At 42.2% G+C, this 13,225-nt stretch overlaps 1 protein-coding gene across 4 annotated transcripts in view; it reads left to right on the top strand.

The window, feature by feature from the left end:
• LOC133654318 (neural cell adhesion molecule L1.1-like) overlaps positions 1-13,225 on the top strand; it is a 124,174-nt gene that overhangs the window by 73,616 nt on the left and 37,333 nt on the right. For all 4 annotated transcript variants that reach the window (XM_062054620.1, XM_062054619.1, XM_062054618.1 and 1 more), the window contains 5 exons: positions 733-855; positions 10,630-10,800; positions 11,780-11,894; positions 11,968-12,152; positions 12,221-12,352. In XM_062054620.1, the coding sequence (XP_061910604.1) occupies positions 733-855; positions 10,630-10,800; positions 11,780-11,894; positions 11,968-12,152; positions 12,221-12,352 (726 nt within the window). The remainder of the gene's footprint in view (positions 1-732; positions 856-10,629; positions 10,801-11,779; positions 11,895-11,967; positions 12,153-12,220; positions 12,353-13,225) is intronic.

The raw sequence follows: 13,225 nt of genomic DNA, 5'->3' as shown, positions 1-13,225 counted from the left end.
GCTGTTGTGTTTGCAGCTGCTGTTGTGTTTGCAGCTGCTGACTTCTGTTGTGTTTGCAGCTGCTGTTGTGTTTGCAGCTGCTGACTGCTGTTGTGTTTGCAGCTGCTGTTGTGTTTGCAGCTGCTGACTGCTGTTGTGTTTGCAGCTGCTGACTGCTGTTGTGTTTGCAGCTGCTGACGTGTTTGCAGCTGCTGACTGCTGTTGTGTTTGCAGCTGCTGACTGCTGTTGTGTTTGCAGCTGCTGACGTGTTTGCAGCTGCTGACTGCTGTTGTGTTTGCAGCTGCTGTTGTGTTTGCAGCTGCTGACTGCTGTTGTGTTTGCAGCTGCTGACTGCTGTTGTGTTTGCAGCTGCTGACTGCTGTTGTGTTTGCAGCTGCTGTTGTGTTTGCAGCTGCTGACTTCTGTTGTGTTTGCAGCTGCTGTTGTGTTTGCAGCTGCTGACTGCTGTTGTGTTTGCAGCTGCTGTTGTGTTTGCAGCTGCTGACTGCTGTTGTGTTTGCAGCTGCTGACTGCTGTTGTGTTTGCAGCTGCTGACGTGTTTGCAGCTGCTGACTGCTGTTGTGTTTGCAGCTGCTGACTGCTGTTGTGTTTGCAGCTGCTGACGTGTTTGCAGCTGCTGACTGCTGTTGTGTTTGCAGCTGCTGTTGTGTTTGCAGCTGCTGACTGCTGTTGTGTTTGCAGCTGCTGACTGCTGTTGTGTTTGCAGCTGCTGACTGCTGTTGTGTTTGCAGCTCAGCCAGTGCTGAAGAAGCAGTGGAAGTTGCTCAAGAGACCGCTGGAAGGTGAGAGCATCATCTTGTCCTGCAAACCCCCGCCCAGCTCCAGTACCACACACATCCACTGGATGGACAAGAGTGAGTTCCTTCTTTGTTCTTGTGAACACATGAACACACACTTTACACTTCAGCTATGATTGTTAGTCATTGTGAACACATGAACACACACTTTACACTTCAGCTATGATTGCTAGTCATTGTGAACACATGAACACACACTTTACACTTCAGCTATGATTGTTAGTCATTGTGAACACATGAACACACACTTTACACTTCAGCTATGATTGTTAGTCATTGTGAACACATGAACACACACTTTACACTTCAGCTATGATTGTTAGTCATTGTGAACACATGAACACACACTTTACACTTCAGCTATGATTGTTAGTCATTGTGAACACATGAACACACACTTTACACTTCAGCTATGATTGTTAGTCCTTGTGAACACATGAACACACACTTTACACTTCAGCTATGATTGTTAGTCATTGTGAACACATGAACACACACTTTACACTTCAGCTATGATTGTTAGTCATTGTGAACACATGAACACACACTTTACACTTCAGCTATGATTGTTAGTCATTGTGAACACATGAACACACACTTTACACTTCAGCTATGATTGTTAGTCATTGTGAACACATGAACACACACTTTACACTTCAGCTATGATTGTTAGTCCTTGTGAACACATGAACACACACTTTACACTTCAGCTATGATTGTTAGTCATTGTGAACACATGAACACACACTTTACACTTCAGCTATGATTGCTAGTCATTGTGAACACATGAACACACACTTTACACTTCAGCTATGATTGTTCATCACTTCATCATCACCTTTCACCTAATATCCACGACTACAATGAATGATTGCATCTCAATGGGACTAATGTTATATTATATTATGTCAATTCTATTATTTTTAATGTTATATTATATTATGTCAATTCTATTATTGTTAATGTTATATTATATTATGTCAATTCTATTATTTTTAATGTTATATTATATTATGTCAATTGTATTATTTTTAATGTTATATTATTATGTCAATTCTGTTCTTCTTGTGGCGCTCAAGTCTGGAAGCTTCCATGCATGTCATGTGTGCTGCTGTGACAACATTGACATGGCCAACAAATGTGTCACCTTATAAGGATTTTACGTCAATATCGATAATTATTGATGTTCTTTATGACCTATGGAAAATAAGAACCATGAGAAAAATATATGAAATGTAAAAAAAATGTAGCCTCCCTCTGAATATAATCATCTCAGCTGTCAAGGCAGGAAGGAAGAGAAAAGTCAACACAAGCATGGAAGACCCTCAAGGTAAACACAATAGTAAAATAACAATAATAAGACCCTCAAGGTAAACACAATTGTAAAATAACAATAATAAGACCCTCAAGGTAAACACAATTGTAAAATAACAATAATAAGACCCTCAAGGTAAACACAATTGTGAAATAACAATAATAAGAAATGACCCTCTAGAAGACCCTCAAGGTAATCACAATCGTGAAATAACAATAATAAGAAATGACCCTCTAGAAGACCCTCAAGGTAAACACAATTGTAAAATAACAATAGTAAGAAATGACCCTCAAGAAGACCCTCATGGTAAACACAATTGAAAAATAACAATAATAAGACCCTCAAGGTAAACACAATAGTAAAATAACAATAATAAGAAATGAAATGAAGGTGCAAACATCAGGTAAGAAATTCTGCATAAAGTGTAAGAAAATAGTGTGAAAGTGAAACCTGAGAAGAACTGAAGGTTTAGTGCCAGGTAATTACAGCTGTGCTCTAAAGGGTGAGTGCGGCTATAGTGGTGTGGTATTAGCGGTCTTGCCTTGCATCATTTACACACCACATTGGTCTGACTACAGTCCCTTCTAAAAAACTGCCATACTATCCAGGTGCATTTGTCTGTTTTGTACACATTATTTTGGCTCACTGCAAAGAATTAACAGTGATACAACAAGATGATAGCTGATTGGCTGTTAGCATGACGCTAATCAGTGATCATTCATACTTTGTTCATACAACAAGATGATAGCTGATTGGCTGTTAGCATGACGCTAATCAGTGATCATTCATACTTTGTTCATACAACAAGATGATAGCTGATTGGCTGTTAGCATGTCCCTCCCACTAATCAGTGATCATTCATACTTTGTTCGTACAACAAGATGATAGCTGATTGGCTGTTAGCATGTCCCTCCCACTAATCAGTGATCATTCATACTTTGTTCATACAACAAGATGATAGCTGATTGGCTGTTAGCATGTCACTAATCAGTGATCATTCATACTTTGTTCATACAACAAGATGATAGCTGATTGGCTGTTAGCATGTCACTAATCAGTGATCATTCATACTTTGTTCATACAACAAGATGATAGCTGATTGGCTGTTAGCATGTCACTAATCAGTGATCATTCATACTTTGTTCGTACAACCAACCTTGCTTAGCAACTTCCGCTTTCTTCTGACAAAAATAATTAGAGAAAGCATTTTTTCAAATAGCGATTACCTGGATATATATTGATATCTTTTTATATATTGATATCATTTTCTGGCCCAGCCCTAATGGAGTCTATCCAAAACAAACAACAGCAGAAAACAATGTCTCATATTTCAGTTCCAGCCCACAACCTCACACTTAGTCTTTATATGCCTTGCTTGGATCAATAAAGTACTTTCTATTCTATTCTATTCTATTCATTCGTTAGCCGTGTTACAAAAAAAGATCAATTAGACTGATCCACTTTAAGAGCTTCTTCACATGAATAGTGCTTACAAAGTACAAAGAAGAAGAATTATGTGAAATACTTTCAACCTTGTTGAATATAAGATATTCTTCATCTCAGTATATTAATAATGACTGAATTAATTCATGACATATTACAAAACTGTTGTATAAACTAATTCAAAGATATTTTATTATAAAAAGGTCAGTAAATGACGTATATATTTGTAAACGCTATGAAGTGGGAAAAGGCTAGGATTAAATAAGCTTGACTTCTTTCTACTCCTGTAAAGTGAAATGATATGAAAGTGTGATGTTTTATACTGTAAGTGTGTTCATGTTCCATATCAACTAAATAGTGTGATGTTTTATACTGTAAGTGTGTTCATGTTCCATATCAACTAAATAGTGTGATGTTTTATACTGTAAGTGTGTTCATGTTCCATATCAACTAAATAGTGTGATGTTTTATACTGTAAGTGTGTTCATGTTCCATATCAACTAAATAGTGTGATGTTTTATACTGTAAGTGTGTTCATGTTCCATATCAACTAAATAGTGTGATGTTTTATACTGTAAGTGTGTTCATGTTCCATATCAACTAAATAGTGTGATGTTTTATACTGTAAGTGTGTTCATGTTCCATATCAACTAAATAGTGTGATGTTTTATACTGTAAGTGTGTTCATGTTCCATATCAACTAAATAGTGTGATGTTTTATACTGTAAGTGTGTTCATGTTCCATATCAACTAAATAGTGTGATGTATTATACTGTAAGTGTGTTCATGTTCCATATCAACTAAATAGTGTGATGTTTTATACTGTAAGTGTGTTCATGTTCCATATCAACTAAATAGTGAGATGTTTTATACTATAAGTGTGTTCATGTTCCATATCAACTAACTAGTGTGATGTATTATACTGTAAGTGTGTTCATGTTCCATATCAACTAAATAGTGTGATGTATTATACTGTAAGTGTGTTCATGTTCCATATCAACTAAATAGTGTGATGTATTATACTGTAAGTGTGTTCATGTTCCATATCAACTAAATAGTGTGATGTTTTATACTGTAAGTGTGTTCATGTTCCATATCAACTAAATAGTGTGATGTATTATACTGTAAGTGTGTTCATGTTCCATATCAACTAAATAGTGTGATGTTTTATACTGTAAGTGTGTTCATGTTCCAAATCAACTAAATAGTGTGATGTTTTATACTGTAAGTGTGTTCATGTTCCATATCAACTAAATAGTGTGATGTATTATACTGTAAGTGTGTTCATGTTCCATATCAACTAAATAGTGTGATGTATTATACTGTAAGTGTGTTCATGTTCCATATCAACTAAATAGTGTGATGTATTATACTGTAAGTGTGTTCATGTTCCATATCAACTAAATAGTGTGATGTATTATACTGTAAGTGTGTTCATGTTCCATATCAACTAAATAGTGTGATGTTTTATACTGTAAGTGTGTTCATGTTCCATATCAACTAAATAGTGTGATGTTTTATACTGTAAGTGTGTTCATGTTCCAAATCAACTAAATAGTGTGATGTTTTATACTGTAAGTGTGTTCATGTTCCATATCAACTAAATAGTGTGATGTATTATACTGTAAGTGTGTTCATGTTCCATATCAACTAAATAGTGTGATGTATTATACTGTAAGTGTGTTCATGTTCCATATCAACTAAATAGTGTGATGTTTTATACTGTAAGTGTGTTCATGTTCCATATCAACTAAATAGTGTGATGTATTATACTGTAAGTGTGTTCATGTTCCATATCAACTAAATAGTGTGATGTATTATACTGTAAGTGTGTTCATGTTCCATATCAACTAAATAGTGTGATGTTTTATACTGTAAGTGTGTTCATGTTCCATATCAACTAAATAGTGTGATGTATTATACTGTAAGTGTGTTCATGTTCCATATCAACTAAATAGTGTGATGTTTTATACTGTAAGTGTGTTCATGTTCCATATCAACTAAATAGTGTGATGTTTTATACTGTAAGTGTGTTCATGTTCCATATCAACTAAATAGTGTGATGTATTATACTGTAAGTGTGTTCATGTTCCATATCAACTAAATAGTGTGATGTATTATACTGTAAGTGTGTTCATGTTCCATATCAACTAAATAGTGTGATGTATTATACTGTAAGTGTGTTCATGTTCCATATCAACTAAATAGTGTGATGTTTTATACTGTAAGTGTGTTCATGTTCCATATCAACTAAATAGTGTGATGTTTTATACTGTAAGTGTGTTCATGTTCCATATCAACTAAATAGTGTGATGTATTATACTGTAAGTGTGTTCATGTTCCATATCAACTAAATAGTGTGATGTATTATACTGTAAGTGTGTTCATGTTCCAAATCAACTAAATAGTGTGATGTATTATACTGTAAGTGTGTTCATGTTCCATATCAACTAAATAGTGTGATGTATTATACTGTAAGTGTGTTCATGTTCCATATCAACTAAATAGTGTGATGTATTATACTGTAAGTGTGTTCATGTTCCATATCAACTAAATAGTGTGATGTATTATACTGTAAGTGTGTTCATGTTCCAAATAAACTAAATAGTGTGATGTATTATACTGTAAGTGTGTTCATGTTCCATATCAACTAAATAGTGTGATGTATTATACTGTAAGTGTGTTCATGTTCCATATCAACTAAATAGTGTGATGTATTATACTGTAAGTGTGTTCATGTTCCATATCAACTAAATAGTGTGATGTATTATACTGTAAGTGTGTTCATGTTCCATATCAACTAAATAGTGTGATGTTTTATACTGTAAGTGTGTTCATGTTCCATATCAACTAAATAGTGTGATGTATTATACTGTAAGTGTGTTCATGTTCCATATCAACTAAATAGTGTGATGTATTATACTGTAAGTGTGTTCATGTTCCATATCAACTAAATAGTGTGATGTTTTATACTGTAAGTGTGTTCATGTTCCAAATCAACTAAAGAACTAAAGAAGCACTAGTTTATTAGACAGACCTGCAAACTCTGTCGTGGTGTAGGCTACAAGATACTGGTGTCGTGGTGTAGGCTACAAGATACTGGTGTCGTGGTGTAGGCTACAAGATACTGGTGTCGTGGTGTAGGCTACAAGATACTGGTGTCGTGGTGTAGGCTACAAGATACCGTTAACGTTATCAGACACATACAAAAAGGCTAACGTTAGCCGCTGACCATGCTTAGGTAACGTTAGTCTAGCTAACATTACTGCAGTCCTGGTTGACATAAGAAGTAACGTTACTACAAGTGAGCAGATATGGAAATGAACCGGCAACAGTTAACGTTAGTTACTCACCGGCGTCACCGCCACTGTAGCTGGGACTGGGGAAGCTGGCAGAAGAAGAGGGGCGTCACCGCCACTGTAGCTGGGACTGGGGAAGCTGGCAGAAGAAGAGGGGCGTCACCGCCACTGTAGCTGGGACTGGGGAAGCTGGCAGAAGAAGAAGGGCGTCACCGCCACTGTAGCTGGGACTGGGGCAGCTGGCAGAAGAAGAGGGGCGTCACGGCCACTGTAGCTGGGACTGGGGCAGCTGGCAGAAGAAGAGGGGCGTCACGGCCACTGTAGCTGGGACTGGGGCAGCTGGCAGAAGAAGAGGGGCGTCACCGCCACTGTAGCTGGGACTGGGGCAGCTGGCAGAAGAAGAGGGGCGTCACCGCCACTGTAGCTGGGACTGGGGCAGCTGGCAGAGGAAGAGGGGCGTCACCGCCACTGTAGCTGGGACTGGGGCAGCTGGCAGAAGAAGAGGGGCGTCACCGCCACTGTAGCTGGGACTGGGGCAGCTGGCAGAAGAAGAGGGGCGTTCTTGGTCGTCTCTGCCGCTGCTTCGAAGACACGACGCGCTTGTTGTGCTTCCCCCGCTTACACGAGAGCGAAGCCTGGCAATAATTGCATATTGCCGCTTCCTCGTTTTTTTGGTGAAATGAAGCCATGCCTTAGAGCGCTTTTTCCGGTCCATTGTTTTTCCTGCTTTCCTATCTGCGCCTAATGACTGAGCTACGTGACGTCATTTCTTGTGATGTTCCGCAGGGCATTTCTTGTCGGGACGGGATTCCTTCCCGGGGATTCCAATAAAGAACCAACTCTTTTTCTTTACTATAGTGGTCTCGATAACGGGTACCGGTTCTCAAAAAGGGATTCAAGTCCGAGGACTCGGCTCTTTTCTTATCGAACAACCGGGAAAACCGGTTTTGGGCATCATCCTTAATGGTGGAGATATTTAGTTACGCCAACGGATATTTCTGTTTATGATTTAGTTTAGGCGAGGTGGGAGGGGCCTATTCCCAGGTGCATGTCTTTGGAGGCGGGAGGGGCCTATCCCAAGGTGCATGTCTTTGGAGGTGGGAGGGGCCTATCCCCAGGTGCATGTCTTTGGAGGTGGGAGGGGCCTATCCCCAGGTGCATGTCTTTGGAGGTGGGAGGGGCCTATCCCCAGGTGCATGTCTTTGGAGGTGGGAGGAAGCCGGAGGGAACCCACACAATCACGGGGAGAACATGAAAACTCCCCACAGAAAGACCCCGAGCCCGGGGATCCAACCCAGGACCAATCATATTGTGAGGCACATGCACTAACCCCTGTTCCACCGTGCTGCCCCACAAGAAGTTATAATCAACACATTTATAAATAGTTGATTTATATAGGCTAGTAAGGTAAAGTTTTGTACCTGACAAGTTTCGGCTATCTTGCTTCTGCAGCCTTCCTCAGAGGTGTCACGTGATGTTAGTGTGACGTCATCTGTGACGTGTTATATGGATTGTTCCATCCCACCTGAGGTGGTGGGATGGCGGTGTCCCCTGGTGTGCGTAAGGTAGGTACCTTACTAGCCTATATAAATCAACTATTTATAAATACACATTAGTAGGCTAAATGAACCTCTTTAACATATAATCAACACATCTTTAAAGTTTCCAATAAAAAGAGTGATTGTATTATTATAACAGCATATATTGAAGTACCAAAAATGGGCTACTAAGCATCTACAGACGGTGCAGGGCCTCAGTGGTATGGCCCTTATATGCTGCTAGATCATGATATATTATTGGTATGGCCCTTATATGCTGCTAGATCATGATATATTATTGGTATGGCCCTTATATGCTGCTAGATCATGATATATTATTGGTATGGCCCTTATATGCTGCTAGATCATGATATATTATAGTACTTGAAACTTGCTGCACTGCAGGACTTGTCCACTCCCACTAATGAATGCAGGACTTGTCCACTCCCACTAATGAGTGCAGGACTTGTCCACTCCCACTAATGAGTGCAGGACTTGTCCACTCCCACTAATGAATGCAGGACTTGTCCACTCCCACTAATGAATGCAGGACTTGTCCACTCCCACTAATGAGTGCAGGACTCACTGACTGATTAAGTCAACTTGATGTCATGTGACACTCACCTGGTGGTGATGAAGTCAACTTGATGTCATGTGACACTCACCTGGTGGTGATGAAGTCAACTTGATGTCATGTGACACTCACCTGGTGGTGATGGCCATTATGAAGTCAACTTGATTGTGATATTGCCAGTGGACTGGCATTGTCATGACAGCAGAAGGTGCGCCCCCAGTGGACTGGCATTGTCATGACAGCAGAAGGTGCGCCCCCAGTGGACTGGCATTGTCATGACAGCAGAAGGTGCGCCCCCCCAGTGGACTGGCATGGTCATGACAGCAGAAGGTGCCCCCCCCCCCCAGTGGACTGGCATTGTCATGACAGCAGAAGGTGCACCCCCCAGTGGACTGGCATTGTCATGACAGCAGAAGGTGTGCCCAATCAGTGGACTGGCATGGTCATGACAGCAGAAGGTGCGCCCCCCAGTGGACTGGCATGGTCATGACAGCAGAAGGTGCCCCCCCCCCCCCCCCCCCCCCAGTGGACTGGCATGGTCATGACAGCAGAAGGTGCACCCCCCCCAGTGGACTGGCATGGTCATGACAGCAGAAGGTGCACCCCCCAGTGGACTGGCATGGTCATGACAGCAGAAGGTGCCCCCCCAGTGGACTGGCATTGTCATGACAGCAGAAGGTGCCCCCCCCCAGTGGACAGGCATGGTCATGACAGCAGAAGGTGCGCCCCCCCCAGTGGACTGGCATGGTCATGACAGCAGAAGGTGCCCCCCCCAGTGGACTGGCATGGTCATGACAGCAGAAGGTGCACCCCCCAGTGGACTGGCATTGTCATGACAGCAGAAGGTGCCCCCCCCCCCCCCCCCCCAGTGGACAGGCATGGTCATGACAGCACAGTAACTGAAACAAGACAACGTTGTTTCAAGAATAAAACATGCTACGTCATTTTGGTATGGAGAAGACAAAAATAAAATCTTTGAAAAAAATGACTTCAATGTTTCATTAAATAGTTGTCATTAAATCATCAAATAACATCAATATTTAATTAAACCATGAAATAATACAATCTGTTATTACTCAATGATTACATGTCATTTTACAATGAATAGAATTGATTACATAATTATTTATACATTAATATATTTAATTCCAATTACAGTTTACTCAACACACATCAAAGTAATTATTGAAATATTTATTCATTCATTTTATTTTGTTCCATTTGTCTTCTATTTGGATCAGCTTTTCCAAATCTGCCTATTTATTGTTTTAATTCAGCGGCCAACATCAAATCATAACATAAAGGTTAAAAAATAAAATACAATACAATTATTATTCGCAACACACCAAATGGGAAACATTGATTTACATGTAAGTATTACTAATATTTGTATATTTAATGTTCTTATCTCTTTATGCTGTCATATTTATTACTGCTTGTTCAATAGTTGACCATAACTCACTTCTTTCAAATGTACACCCTCCATATCGATGTGTGTGATCGTGTGTGTGTGTTTATATGTGTGTGTGTGTGCGTGTGCACGTGTGTGTGCGTGTGTGTGTGCGTGTGTGTGTGCACGTGTGTGTGTGTGTGCATGTGTGTGTGCGTGTGTGTGTGTGTGTGAGAGCAATGTTCCTAATGTGTCCTGTGAACGCCCCCCAGAGATGGTGCACATCAATCAGAGTGACAGAGTGATGGTCGGCCTCACTGGAAACTTGTACTTCTCCAACCTGCTGAGGAGCGACAGCAGAGACGATTATGTCTGCAACGCTCAGTACTCTGCAGCCAGAACTATGCTGCCTGACACCATCATCTCCCTCACTGTCAAGCCCAGTGAGTACACACAGACACACACACACACACACACACACACACACACACACACACACACACACACACACACACACATGCTGCCTGACACCATCATCTCCCTCACTGTCAAGCCCAGTGAGTACACACACACACACACACACACACACACACACACACACACACACACACACACACACACACACACACACACACACACACACACACACACACACACACAGCTCTATCTCCTGTCTAGTGCTGTCCTTGCTAGTCTTGGCCGCCTCTTATCTGAGCAGGCTTCATCAGTTCATGCTCAAACGCCGAATAGGACAGTTCTCATCTGAGAGAAGGACCAAGACCAGATGGGTCAGCTCTAGACAACACAGACTTGAGCCCTCCTTTCTAGTCTTGGTGCCTCTCATCTGAGAAGACTAGTCTTAGACAACACTGTCTAATGCTGTCTTAGCTAGTATTTTCGAGTGAGAGGCATCAGGACTAGATAAGACAGCTCTAGACAATTTTCTCTAAAGCTGTCTCAGCATCAGTTCATGCTCAAACACTATATAGGACAGCTCTAGTCTGCATTGTCTAAAGTTTTTCTATCTAGCCTTGGCGCCTCGTCATCAGTTCATGCTAAACACAAGGTAGGGCAGTTTCAGACGGCACAGACAAGAGGTGTCCTATCTAGTTTGGACGCCTCTCATCAGAGCATGATTTGTCGGTTCATGCTCACAGACGGTTATATCTGCTGTCTAGAGCGGTCCTATCTAGTCTTCTCAGATGACAGGCATCAGACTGCGTTGTCTAGAGCTGTCCCATCAATACTAGATAGGGCAGCTCTAGACAGCACAGACTAGGGCTGTCCTTCGTATGAGAGGTGTCAGACTATGTAGGACAGCTTTGGCTGGAGCTGTCCTATCTAGTGTTTGAGCATGAAGTGACAGAGCCTGCTTAAAGAAAAGAAGTGTGATCCATCATCAAATATGGGTATGTTCTCCAGATAACGATATCTCTATGGGAAAGCCGCCTCAACTCTTGCACCCCACCGGCCCCCACTCCTCGGTTGTAGCGCTCAGGGGCAAAAGTCTCACCTTGGAATGCATCCCTGAAGGCCTGTAAGAAACCTCCTTGCCCGTCCAGTTTCTGCTCAAAGTCCGGCAGTTGACCTTCTTCTTCTTCTTCCTTCAGCCCGACTCCAAAGGTGGAGTGGACCAAGAAGGACGGCAACCTGGACGAGAGCAACGGCCATGGGGCAAACCACAACCGCTGGCTCGTTTTCGACAGCATCAGCCAGAGCGTTGACGGCGAGTACGAGTGCCGGGCGTTCAACGCCCACGGCTCCACCACGCACTCCTTCACCGTGACTGTGGAAGGTGGGTCTCTGCTTCCGTCAGCGTCTCCTCCAGGTGTCCACGCTAAAAACTTTTCTTTCATGCCTAAGCTGCTCCTTACTGGGTCAAGGAGCCTCAGAACCTGCGCTACGCTCCTGGAGAAACCGTCAGACTGGACTGTCTGGCTGAAGGCATCCCGACTCCCAATATCACCTGGAGAATCAACGGCCAGCCGCTCTCAGGTATACACACCCACTTCCAAACTGTTATGCTCGCTCTAAAGTCCTGATGTGTCCCACAGAGGTGGATGCTCTGAAGTCTGAAACTGTCATGCTCGCTCTGAAGTCCTGATGTGTCCCACAGAGGTGGATGCTCTGAAGTCTGAAACTGTCATGCTCGCTCTGAAGTCCTGATGTGTCCCACAGAAGTAGATGCTCTGAAGTCTGAAACCGTCATGCTCGCTCTGAAGTCCTGATGTGTCCCACAGAGGTGGATGCTCTGAAGTCTGAAACCGTCGTGCTCGCTCTGAAGTCCTGATGTGTCCCACAGAAGTGGATGCTCTGAAGTCTGAAACTGTCGTGCTCGCTCTGAAGTCCTGATGTGTCCCACAGAAGTGGATGCTCTGAAGTCTGAAACTGTCATGCTCGCTCTGAAGTCCTGATGTGTCCCACAGAGGTGGATGCTCTGAAGTGTGAAACTGTCATGCTCGCTCTGAAGTCCTGATGTGTCCCACATAGGTGGATGCTCTGAAGTCTGAAACTGTTATGCTCGCTTTGAAGTCCTGATGTGTCCCACAGAGGTGGATGCTCTGAAGTCTGAAACTGTCATGCTCGCTCTGAAGTCCTGATGTGTCCCACAGAGGTGGATGCTCTGAAGTGTGAAACTGTCATGCTCGCTCTGAAGTCCTGATGTGTCCCACAGAGGTGGATGCTCTGAAGTCTGAAACTGTCATGCTCCCTCTGAAGTCCTGATGTGTCCCACAGAGGTGGATGCTCTGAAGTCTGAAACTGTGATGCTCGCTCTGAAGTCCTGATGTGTCCCACAGAGGTGGATGCTCTGAAGTCTGAAACTGTCATGCTCGCTCTGAAGTCCTGATGTGTCCCACAGAGGTGGAT

The sequence above is a fragment of the Entelurus aequoreus genome, linkage group LG07, assembly GCF_033978785.1.
Source record: "Entelurus aequoreus isolate RoL-2023_Sb linkage group LG07, RoL_Eaeq_v1.1, whole genome shotgun sequence".
NCBI classification, from domain to species: domain Eukaryota; kingdom Metazoa; phylum Chordata; class Actinopteri; order Syngnathiformes; family Syngnathidae; genus Entelurus; species Entelurus aequoreus.
Note: the sequence above shows the minus strand (reverse complement) of the source record. Positions and strands in the feature narration are given on the sequence as shown.